General features: G+C 46.4%; 2 protein-coding genes across 4 annotated transcripts in view; one reads left to right on the top strand and one right to left on the bottom strand.

Annotated features, from left to right (window-relative positions):
• The first annotated feature begins 5,235 nt into the window (after positions 1-5,235).
• The window catches only part of PKD2L1 (polycystin 2 like 1, transient receptor potential cation channel), a 45,560-nt gene continuing 38,404 nt past the window's right edge, over positions 5,236-12,391 (top strand). For 2 of the 3 annotated variants that reach the window (XM_037739531.1, XM_017531256.2), the window contains exons 1-2: positions 5,236-5,850; positions 6,375-6,488. In XM_037739531.1, coding sequence (XP_037595459.1) covers positions 5,616-5,850; positions 6,375-6,488 — 349 coding nt within the window. In that variant the 5' untranslated portion in view covers positions 5,236-5,615. Of the gene's footprint in view, positions 5,851-6,351; positions 6,489-12,391 lie in introns of all 3 variants that reach the window. The other variant, XM_017531257.2, reaches the window with a different exon arrangement.
• LOC108306377 (cytochrome c, somatic-like) lies at positions 9,811-10,174 on the bottom strand. The gene has a single exon (XM_037739534.1). It carries the CDS (start codon positions 10,172-10,174, stop codon positions 9,860-9,862), a length of 315 nt encoding a protein of 104 aa, XP_037595462.1. The 3' UTR covers positions 9,811-9,859.

Raw genomic sequence — 12,391 nt, forward strand, 5'->3', positions numbered from 1 at the left:
GCCTCTGGAGTAGCTGGAATTACAGGAGTGCACTATCACACCCAGCTAATTTTTGTATTTTTAGTAGAGATGAGGTTTCACCATGTTGTTCAGGCTGCTCTTGAACTCCTGACTTCGGGTGATCCACCCGCCTTGACCTCCCAAAGTGCTGGGATTACAGGCGTGAGCCGCCACGCCCGGCCTACACTGGTTCTTTTTAACAGGAAAAGTCAAGTGCTGGTAGGAGCTTGAGGACGTGGAGAGGTACTGGACACAAGGTAATCAGGATTGAGGACATGGAGAGGTACTGGACACAAGATAATCAGGAGATGCCATTTGATTACTACACTTGCAATTTCTTGAGCAAGTTTAAACATCATAAAAATGCTAAGAACTTTTTGAGAAAATTTCTCAAGCCGTGTTGCATAAGCTGTGCTCCTGGGGCCAATAGGGGTTGATCCACACACACAGGGAACAGTTAACACTAAGCAGGAGAAAGCAATTGGATTTTGCCTGGGTAGGTGACCAAAGGTGAGTAAAGCAGTGCACTGGTGGCCTTGAATAATCAGAGATGTGAGACTTGTCACATAATGATCTTCCTTTAGCACATTCAAACCCCCGCTGATCACAGGCCTCCTCCAGAATTCAGAATTAACCATTGGAAGTCAGATACCATTCTCCTGTTGTTCTTCCCGCTTCTCTGGACCATACTGTTGGCTTCCTGTTCATCACCCCTATCCTGAAGTCCAGTTATGCAAGGCAGGGGTCTTTTTGCAATTATTTGAAAGGCTGGTGGGTAAGAGGCAGTGGCTCTCTTTTCCTTTGTCATCAGCTTATTTAACATAAGATGGTTGATACTGGCACAGTTCCTCCTCCTTTTTCTTCTTTTTTCTTTTTTTTTCTGTGGAGTTTCCAAATTTATTGTTTATCAATGGACTCATCTTGGAAATTGAGCTGTAAAACACCAGGATAGAGGATCGTCTTGGTTGCCAAATCTGTTCCCCAACCAGGACAGCATTGTACCCTTCCAAAACTTTCTGGGCCTCCTCCAGATGACTCAAGGAATGGGAATTTCACCACCTCTCGTGGGAGGTTATTTTATAGCCTCTTAACATCTTAGCCATTATGAAAGTTCTTCTGATGAAATCTTTTTTCCCTTGGGTTCATTCATTACCTTTAGATAATCCCCTAAAAAGCAACTTCACAATCCCTCTTCCTTCTTTGGGGCTTATGATGCCTTCAACTATCCGCACATGACTTTCAGGCCCCCATCCCACACATATGCACCCACACTCCTTAGCTCTTCAGCAGCCTACCCACATGCAATTCTTTTCATCTTTCCTCCTACATCAAAGCCTCAAGTGAATTTGAAGGGGGATTATGGTTCCCTTCTCAAGATTTTCTAATGTCAGCTGCATCCCTTCTCCTCAACCACATGCCAGATTTCTGTATGCCAATAGCCCTTCACCAGTGGAAATGACATTTTTCTGGAATGCTGTGTTCTATAGTTTAAAAAAAATAGGTTCCTCCTACCTATAGCTTATATCTAGGTTGGATCAATATTTATATAAACTGTAATAAGGAGGAAAAATCTAAAGTCTGGGACTACCTTAAATCTCTCACTCTGTCACCCATGCTGGAGTGCAGTGGCGAAATCTCTGCTCACTGCAACCTCCGCCTCCTGGGTTCAAGCCATTCTCCTGCCTCAGCCTCCTGAGTAGCTGGGACTACAGGCGCATCCCACCACACCCGGCTAATTTTTTATTTTTAGTAGAGATGGGGTTTCATTATGTTGGCCAAGTTGGTCTCGAACTCCTGACCTCAGGTGATCCGCCTGCCTCGGCCTCCCAAAGTGCTAGGATTACGGGTGTGAGCCATCACACCCAGCTGAAACTTTTAAACTACAAGTAAGAATCTCAAAATAATATATTTTCCTTAAAGATAGGCTATGAATTAATAAAATAGATTCAATCACCTTTTGGTAAAGGAAGCATGAAAGGATTGACTACTCATTTCTTTATGGATGAAAAATTCGCATGGGTGTGCCCCAAATGAAAAAGAACCCTTCCTTTCCTGCTCGTTTGGTTATTTTTTTCCCACTGACTTTTTCAGAAGCTACCTCATTTTGTTTTTCAACCACCCTGAATCGCTGGTAGTTTCCTTGGTCTCTGAAGGGACTCACACACACCACAGTCCTCATGGCAATAGCCACCCCCAGGAGGGCCTCACCCTAGGCAACCTCGGGCCTTCCCCTCCACTGTTTTCTTTCAACTGCACTAAGGGCCAGCCTTTTGAAGCTCTAGGGGCATCACAGACATCTTCAGAGCCCCAGGACCCCACCTACTATTCCTTTGCTTAGAAGGAACCTCTCCTTTTCCAAACCTCCCCATCCAAACCTGATGGGGCTCTTCCCTCCCAAACCTCATCTATCCATCAAGATCTAGCGTCTGTTTCATTTCCTCCAGAGGAAGCTGACTTTTCCTCTAAACTTCATAATCTTTAGTGTCTATACCATTAAAATATGCTACCTCACATTTTTCATGCCTCCATTTGCTGCTGCTGCTTTTTTTTTTTTTTTTTTTGAGATAAGGTCTTGCTGTCGCCAAGGCTAGAGTGCAATGGCATGAACACAGCTCACTGCAGGCCTGACCTCCTGGCTCAAGCAATCCTCCTGCCTCAGTCTCCTGTGTATCTGGGATCACAGACATGCACTACCATGCCCAGCTAATTTTTAAATTTTTTGGTAGAGACAGGGTCTCACATTGTTGCCCAGGCTGGTCTTGAACACCTAGTTTCAAGCTCGGCCTCCCAAAGTGCTGGTGTTAGCCACTGCACCTGGCCCATTTGCTCTATTTTTTAAAGTTGCGTTTTATTTTTGATTGATAAATAATGATTGTGTATGCTTATGAGGTACAATGTGACATTTTGATACATATATACATTGTAGAGTGATCAAATCTGGTGAATTAGCATATTCATCAGTTCAAATATTTATCATTTTTTGTAGTAAGAGCATTTTAAATCCTCTCATTTAGCTATTTTGAAGTACACAGGACCTCATTATTAAGTATAGTCCCCATGCTGTGCAACAGAACACCAGAACGTATTCCTCTTGCCTGATTGAAACCTTTTATCCATCAGCCACTCTCTTCCCTCTCACCCACCCCTCACCCCAGCCTCTTGCAACCACCATTCTAGAATCTCTACTTCTATGAGTTCAGTTTTTTTATAGACTCCACATATAAGTGAGAGCATATGGCATCTGTCTCATTTCACTTAACATAACATTCTCTAGGTTTATCTATGTTGTCGTAATGACAGAATTTTCTGTGTTTTTTTCCAAGGCTGAATATAGTCTATTGTGCATATATACCACATCTTTTAAATCCATTCATCTGTTGATGGATACTTAGATTGTTTCCATATCTTGGCTATTTTTAATAATCCTGCAATGGGCAGGGGAGAGCAGACATCTCTTCAACACACTGATTTCAATTCCTTGGCACTTTCTGAAACACATGGCAATTCTATTTTTAGTTTTTTGAGGAACCTCCATACTGTTTTCCAAGATGTCTGTACTAACTTATGATACAGCCAAGTGTACAAGGGCTCCCTTTTTCTCCACAGCCTCGCCAACACTTGTTATCTTTCTTTCTTTCTTTCTTTTTTTAAAGACGGGGTTTCACCATGTTGGTCAGGCTGGTCTTGAACTCCTGACCTCAGGTGATCCACCCGCCTTGGCCTCCAAAGTGCTTAGATTACAGGCATGAGCCACCATGCCCAGCCCTCTTTCTTTCTTTTTTCTTGAGACAGGATCTTGCTCTGTTGTCTAGGCTGCAGTGCAGTGGTGTGATTTCAGCTCACTGCAGCCTCAACACCTCGACCTCCCCAGCTCAAGCAGTTCTACCATCCCAGCCACCTGAGTAGCTGGGACTATATGCATACACCACCATGCCTGGCTTTTTTTTTTTTTTTTTTTTTTTTTTTTTTTGGGGGTTTTTTTTTTTTTTTTTTTTTTTGTAGAGGCGGTGTTTTCCCATGTTGCCCAGGCTGGTCTTGAACTCCTGAGCTCAAGTGATCCTCCTACCCTGGCCTCCAAAAGTGCTGGGATTACNTTACCATGTTGCCCAGGCTGGTCTTGAACTCCTGAGCTCAAGTGATCCTCCTACCCTGGCCTCCAAAAGTGCTGGGATTACAGGTGTGAGCCATCATGCCTAGCCAAGATCTTTTTATAGGGATACTGAAGACATGACTTTGACAAGGCTGATTTTTGCTGAACATGAAGATGGGCTTCAGGCCAGTGGGTGGCCCTAGCTGGGGAGCCAGAAGTTGGGGAAGTCTCCCCTCTAGCCATCGAAGATGAGGAACTGCAGGGTGACCATCAGCACCTGTAGGGCCAGCCCCATTCCAGGGCTTCACACCTGCCTATAGGGGAGCCAGGGCAGGTGATCAGAGGCTGGAGCAGGGCATAGGCAGGGATGTGCTTGGGGGCCCATGCCAGGGTTTTAATTCAGGTTATAAAGAAAGCAGATCAATCCTGATATCGCTCATAGTTCCATTTTGTGCTCAAGCTTACAGTTCTGGGCCCAGGACGAGGCAGAGCAATGGGAAAAGGTTTCCAGCTCAGCTGGGTCCAGATAGCCACTCACGTTAGTCCCAAGCCATACTGTCCTTGCCCTTTGTTCTCCGATGCAGCCCCCCAACCAGGTCTTAGACTTTTCCCTGCACTGAGCCCCACACCCTTAAGGAACCCCCTTTCTTGGTATATCTCATCTGTAAGCCAGGGGAAGGCGAGCCTCAGAATAAGGAATATAGACTACCTGGGACTCTGCAGTCCTCTGCGGTCCTCTCCCCTGCCCCGTCAGTGGTCAGAGACCCTGGCCCTAAAGTCTCTGAAACGAGTTCCTCCTGCCACTTTCCTTCCCCTGTGGCTGAGAGGGTGCGGTGAGGGAGGGGAGCTCCCCTCCGTATTCCACCAGGGGACAGCTCAAGGTGAGACAGGACAGGAGCCTCAGACCCATTGGCTGCTCCTGGGAGGGGAGCAGCGCTCTTCAGCCTTCCGCCCAAGCCTTGGTCCCCACCCCAATCCATGTCGGCCCTTTCAGGAGCTTTTAGTGGGGATGAGCTCAGACCCGCAGCGCAGGCCCCGGCTCCCCTCCTGTCTCAGCTCCTCCCTTTGCTCTTTGATCGTCTCTTCCGTCCGACCTCTGGGCCCTCTCTCCACCAGGCACTTCTGCAAGCAGCCCCCTTCATCCCCAGCGTCACCTCTTCCTCCTGTTTCTCATTCCACTCTCAGTTCCACATCCTCCTCCCTTTCCCCTCTCTCCCCTCTTCAGACCCCCACTTTCCAGTTCCCTCACCTCCCCTTTCTGCGGGTCCCCTGGGGCTTGCAGCAAGAGGGAGAGAGAGCTCCTGACAGGATTCATGATCCTTCCCCACCCTGTCCTCTCGTCTGCTCCCTCCCCATCGGGCACAGACAGCCCCTACAAAAGGCAGGAGCCCGGCTGCGTGGAGACAGCTGCTCTCAGACGCCCTTCCCTTCGCCCTCTGCTGGCTAGGCTGGGTTGTGCCTCTGCTCCCTCTTCCTCCAGCTGAGAGTGGGCACCTGGGGTGCCGGGCCCCCCACCTCATTCTCCATGAATGCTGTGGAAAGTCCTGAGGGGCAGGAGCTGCAAAAGCTGGGAAGCGGAGCCTGGGACAACCCCGCCTACAGTGGTCCCCCTTCCCCGCACGGGACACTGAGGGTCTGCACCATCTCCAGCACAGGCCTCCCCCAGCCCCAACCCAAGAAGACTGAAGATGAACCCGAGGAGACGGCACACAGGACCCGGGTGTCCAGCTGCTGCCTCCTTATCTGTAGAGGCATCAGAGGTACTGGGTAGGGGAGGGTTCTCCCGGGATATTGGAGTCAGGAGAAGGAGTCCTCACGAGCTTTTGGGCAGGGAGTGGAGGTGGAATGTAATCTGAAGAAGAGGTGGCTTTTCAGTGTCACTTTGGGGTGTGCGAATTGCCTGTGGTGCTGCATGCCCCAGAACACAGAGGACAGCTGAATGGGCTACCGGTTGCAGGGAGCCTGGCATGCTCATCACTTGGGGCCCCAGAGGGGTATGTGGGAGCTGCTTGGAGGGAGGATGTGGATGTGATGACACCCTAGACTGCCCCACCTGGAGCAGATGCCTCCTTTCCATGCCTTCATTCTCTATGAGCCAGGGCCTTCACCCCTGTCGACCTCAGGGACTTGATGGGAAGGGCGAACGCAGGTGTGGGAGAGCACCCAGATTCAGCCAAGGAAGAAGGCGATGGGCAAGGAAGGGCAGGGACAGGGGCTGAAGTCAGGGACAGAAGGGTGGAACACTGCCACTGGGGATCCCGGGCATCTCTCCCATGCCCCTTAGGACTTTGGGGAACAACCCTGACTGAGAACACAGCTGAGAACCGGGAACTTTATGTCAAGACCACCCTGCGGGAGCTGTTGATATACATTGTGTTCCTGGTGGACATCTGTCTGTGTAAGTAGCATTTGTCTCTGTGTACGTGTGCACTATCTGTATACACATTCCTGGGGGTAACATCTGTGGAGCCAGCATCCGTCTGTGTACACAGGCTATGTCTGGGAACTTCAGATAACAATATTCCAATACTATCTATTTATCTTCACAGCTTAAGATATTTTGTTTAAAAGGAATTTGTCAGTCAAAGAAGGCAGATTGTTAGAAAGCTGTTAATAAAAGTTGTTTGGTCAAGAATTGCGAGAGGAAGCCAGTTTTTAAGTTCACTTGGCAGCCATTGTTTTCTGCTGGCTGAAAAGGTGAAAGGTGGAAATGTTTACCCTTCTATAGAGAGTGGGCCAGCACGGTGGCTCATGCCTGTAATCCCAGCACTTTGGGAGGCCAAGGTGGGCACACCACCTGAGGTCAGGAGTTTGAGACCAGCCTGGACAACACGGCGAAACCCTGTCTTTACTAAAAATACGTGGATGTGATGATGCCCTAGACTGCCCCATCTGGAGCACCTGCAGGTGGGGCAGTCTAGGGCATCATCACATCCATGTCCTCCCTCAAACCAGGTGGGTGTGGTAACAGGTGCCTGTAATCCCAGCTACTCAGGAGGCTGAGACAGGACAATCGCTTGAACCTGGGAGGCAGAGGTTGCAGTGAGCCGAGATTGCACCACTGCACTCCAGCCTGGGGGACAGAGCGAGACTCTGTCTCCAAAAAAAAAAGGGGGGGGGAGGGAGAGTGGAAAACCATTCCCTTCTATTTGGAAAAAATAGTTTGGTGGGCTTCACACAGTTATTATACTATATCAGATTCATGTTTCTTTAGAGGCAGAAAAAGAAAAGAAAAAAGAGAGGAAGTAAAAGATCCAGGCGACCTTAGATCTCAGATCCCTGTTAAGAGAGGGAGGGACACAAATGGTGTGGTGATGGTCCCTGTGAGAGGCCACCATGTGGGGCCATTGGGGGAAGCTCACTGAGGCTCTAGCTATAGACACAAACTAAGAAGGTTTGACCTCTAAGTTGAGAGAAGCAAGTGAAAAGACAGGAGGGTGACTGGAAAGATGAGTCAAAGAACTGTAAATAATAATACAGTTGGACTAAACAGATGCTATTAGATCTACAGGTAATGACAGCAACTTTGTATTTGGTTTATTACTTCTTTCAAAAGTTGCGCAAGTGACGTTTGCCTAGTTTAGTATAGTTGTGTGTCAGGTCATGTTTTCATAAAAACTGTGGGTGAGGCCATACACTAAGGTACCCTCATTACTGGGTGCTCTAGGCTCCATAACACTGTTCTTGTCAGGGTGCATAAATTTTTTAAAGTGGAGTCAGAGAGTCAGTCTGATAACATCAGTGTTGATGAAACATTTTGTTTTTTGAGCCACGCACATTTGTGCGAGTCCTCCAGGAAAGCTGGCAGAAAGCATTTGCTTCTGGCTGTTCTCTATCGGGCTCACTCTGTGCTGGACAGAAGGGGCAGTCCTCTGTGTTTACCACCCGCCACTCGGCAGGGAGTGAAAGGACACAGTGCGTGTGAGGAACAACGGCCTGCCCAATGTGCATTTTGTGGGGCCCTTTCAATTCCTTTCAGCAAATGGCTGTCAGAAATTCATTTGTTGACGTATTGATTTTTTTGCCCTAACCATCTGCTAGCAAGGAGGATTCATCTCCTTTTTCAGATCCCGTGACAGCAGCTGAAACCCACAGGCAGAGCCTTTCTCTATAAATGACTTAAACATCTCTCTTTCCAGATTAGCCTCTGGAATGGGACTGTTTCTAGCTCCCCAGAGTTACAGTGAACCATTTTTCTTTTTTTCATGATCTGTGGTTTTCTTTTTAATTATCTTTTTTTTTTTTTTTTGAGTCGGAGTTTCGCTCTTGTTACCCAGGCTGGAGTGCAATGGCGCAATCTCGGCTCACCGCAACCTCCGCCTCCTGGGTTCAGGCAATTCTCCTGCCTCAGCCTCCTGAGTAGCTGGGATTACAGGCACGCACCACCATGCCCAGCTAATTTTTTATATTTTTAGTAGAGATGGGGTTTCACCATGTTGACCAGGATGGTCTCGATCTGTTGACCTCGTGATCCACCCGCCTCAGCCTCCCAAAGTGCTGGGATTACAGGCGTGAGCCACCGGCTTTTTTTTTTTAAGACAGGGTTTCACCATGTTGGTCAGGCTGGTCATGAACTCCCGACCTCAGGTGATCCACCCGCCTTGGCCTCCAAAGTGCTTGGATTACAGGCATGAACCACTACACCCAGCCTTCTTTTTAATTACCTTGAGTCTTGTGATCACACATAATTTTTTAAATTTGTGTATATCTCCTCTACTTTAATCCTTTTAAGTTGGCAAAATCGCCATTCCCAATCACAAATACATAGCAGTTCTACAGTTTTGTTTCTGAATGGCTGTTTAAAGACAATCCTAAATTATAACTTAGTTTGACCTAGATTGTAAAGAATTCAAGAGTAAAGGTTTTGGCTACTAGGCATGTAACCTTATAGATCATATATAAAATGTGTGAAGTGTTAAGTAATTTTTGATATTACACATAAACCACACTAAAATAGCTTTCAATAAGTAAAAGGAACCATTTTAAATACAGGGAATTCTAATTAGATTGGCATAGTTAAGGCCAAAAATATAAAGTAGCCATTGCTACCCATTTATCTTCAACCCTTGCCTTTAAGAGGCAAATGAACACAAAACACAGGTGAATCTTGCTTGGTTCTGACACAGTGAAGGAATTTCCCCCATATTTAAATATATTCACATAACCAGTTATATAAATCTAAATATAAAACCAATCTCCATTAAGTTTTAAGATGGCACTCACCATCTTTGCGAAAAGTTTAACATTGCTAACAAAGTCTAATCATATCTTTAGAAGGGGTAAACAGTGATAGCATTTACTAAATTGGAATTACTATTAAAATTCAAAAACTGAATATACTCATTTAACCACAAGCCAGTCTTAGTTTTAAATCAGGACTTCCCTAGGCCGGGCGCGGTGGCTCACGCCTGTAATCCCAGCACTTTGGGAGGCCGAGGCGGGTGGATCACAAGGTCAAGAGATCGAGATCATCCTGGTCAACATAGTGAAACCCCGCCTCTACTAAAAATACAAAAAATTAGCTGGGCATGGTGGTGCATGCCTGTAATCTCAGCTGCTCAGGAGGCTGAGGCAGGAGAATTGCCTGAACCCAGGAGGCGGAGGTTGCGGTGANAAAAAAAAAAAAAAAAAATCAGGACTTCCCAACAAAATATTCTGTCATTCATTCATGATGTAAATAATTCTGGTGTATGAGATCTATTAAAGTGTGGTACACATACAAAAGTCATGAGACATTTGTTTTGTAATAAATAAGGCAGTGGCCAATTATTATTCATTAGTAGCTTTTTTGAGAGAAGCTATCAAGTCTGACCTTTCTCCCTTCTTAATGCCAGCAAAGATCATTTTTGTTCCAGGGATGTACTTCTTGGATTTCTCCAAATACTCCATCAGTGTATCCTCTCCCCAGGTGATGCCTTTGTTCTTATTGGCATCAGTGTAAGGGAATCCAGTGGGCTGACCTGTCTTCCACTCAGTGATACCATGGAGATTAGGCTCAGTCTTGTGCTTACCTCCCTTTTCCACGGTGTGGCATTGGGAACACTTCTGAACAAAAATCTCCTTGCCTTTCTCAACGTCGCCCATATTTAATTCTCTTTTTCCATCGCTGGTGCAACAAAGATTACCACTCCGAAGCTGGATGTCCCACTATCTCACAGTGAACCATTTTTAACTTCACTCTATGGGGCAGGAAAGGGTAGAAGCTTGGGTTCTGGAAGTCCAAGAGTCCGATCCACTCATGTTCTCTGCTTTCTGAGATCTTAGTTGCATTGCCAGATGATCTGTGACTTGCCAAAATCTGAGTCATATACTCAGTCCAATAATTACAGAATCCTTCAGTGGACAAGAGCTTTAGAGGTCATCTAGTTTCAGGATGCAGAATACATGGAATCCTTTCTCTATGATCCTTCCCATGGTGCTCTGTCAGGTGGCCAACCAGCCCATCCTGGGGAGTGTCAACAAGGCCTTCACTGTTTCATGAGGCAACCCATTCTATGATTGGGCAGCTCTGTTTCCTTCCTCTTATGGAGCTCCCTCCTCTGAGCCAGACATTGGACTGAGAAACACATGGATGACTGATACTTGGGCCTTTCCCCTCAGAGGCTCACCTCCTTTTTAGGACTTTCTTCTTCTATTAAGTCAGCTACTGAGGTGTCCCCGTTACTCTCTGAAGTGACAACCTTTCAACTGATTGAATGGATATAGCTTCCCCTTGGTCATCTGTTGTTTAGGTTAAGTACCTTCTATTTTATCACTAAACCAGTCGCTATACTATGGTGTTCAGAGGTGGTATTATGCAGAGATTGAAGACATGGGCTCCAAATTTGCACAGGTTTGGGTCAAACACCATGCACTGCCATTCACCATTTGAGGGCCCTGGAGCAATTTGCTTAACGTCTTTGAATTTCAGTTTCCTCATCTGTGCTTAACGCAATCCAATAGGATTACGTGAGATAATAGCCATAAAATCATTAACTCAGTGCCTGGCGTATATTAAAAGCAATTTCAGAATGCACGCCATAATGGTTGCCTGCCTGCAGACGTCATCTATGTGATGCCTGGCACTGGCCAAAATATGCCACGGACAATCTGACCAGTACACAGTTCTGTGGTGCCATTATTTCTGTTGTAGCCAGATTCTGGGGACCTGTGAGGAAGCACAGAGGAAGTGATATCTGAGCTATAACCTGAGAGATATGGAGGATTTATCCCCTTGAAAGGGAGGTGAATAGAAAGGAAGTCTCTGGGAAGAGGGGACAGCATGTGCCAAGGCCCAAAAGGGACAGTTAAAGTGCATCAACATGGCTGGAGCAGAGAGTTTGAGAAGCAAAGTGGTAAAAGATGACAAGGCTGGTCTTATAAGAAGGGGCCGATCATGAGGGGCCTTATAAGGCATGACAAAGAACTTGGACTTTATTCTGAGGGGTACAGGGAGAGCTATTGATGAGTTTTAAGCACAGGAGTGACATGATGAATTTTGAGTTCTCCTGAGGAGGAGACTGAAGTATACACCTTGGATCACAGAGGTATCTCTGGGAAAGTTGAGTAGGAGAGATAATAGTCCTGTGCTAAGGATATTAATGGGATTTTTAAAAACAAAAACCTTAACAGGGCCACTGAGTCAATCCAGTGGCAGTATAAATTGCTGGTTAAGCAGCGGGGCTCTAGAGTCTACTATGTGGGTTCAAGGTCTGTCACTTCCCCAATTATCAGTTGTGTGATCCTGAGAAAGTTTGCTAACCTCTCTTGGCCTTGGATAATGATCATACCCCCCCGAGAAGATTATTATGCAGGTTTAATAAAATAGCTCACTAATACGCTTAGCACAGTGTCTGTCTGGCACATGGTAAATAATGCCTATTGTCTTCAAGTCCCAGCAGGCACTGTAAAACAGTACGGTGGCATCATAAACCCTGCCAGCAGCGGAGGGTGAGGAAGGGAGAATTAATGTGATACCTTTAAACCTTAGAAAACCTCCAGGTCCTATGGAATTGGGCTCCTAATAAAGACCCTGAAATCATTAGACTACCTGAAAATGTGCCATTTAACTGTCTTGCACCTTAAGAATTAAAGTCCATGCCAGGCATGGTATCTCATGCCTGTAATCCCAGCACTTTGGGAGGCCAAGTCGGGTGGATCATGAGGTTAGGAATTCCAGATCAGCCTGGCCAAGATGATGAAACCCTGTTTCTACTAAAAATATAAAAGTTAGCTAGGTGTGGTGGCAGGCGCCTGTAATCCCAGCTATTTGGGAGGCTGAGGCAGGAGAATCTCTTGAACCCAGAAGGCGGAGGTTGCAGT

This window comes from Cebus imitator, unplaced genomic scaffold (assembly GCF_001604975.1).
Source record: "Cebus imitator isolate Cc_AM_T3 unplaced genomic scaffold, Cebus_imitator-1.0 Scaffold71, whole genome shotgun sequence".
NCBI classification, from domain to species: domain Eukaryota; kingdom Metazoa; phylum Chordata; class Mammalia; order Primates; family Cebidae; genus Cebus; species Cebus imitator.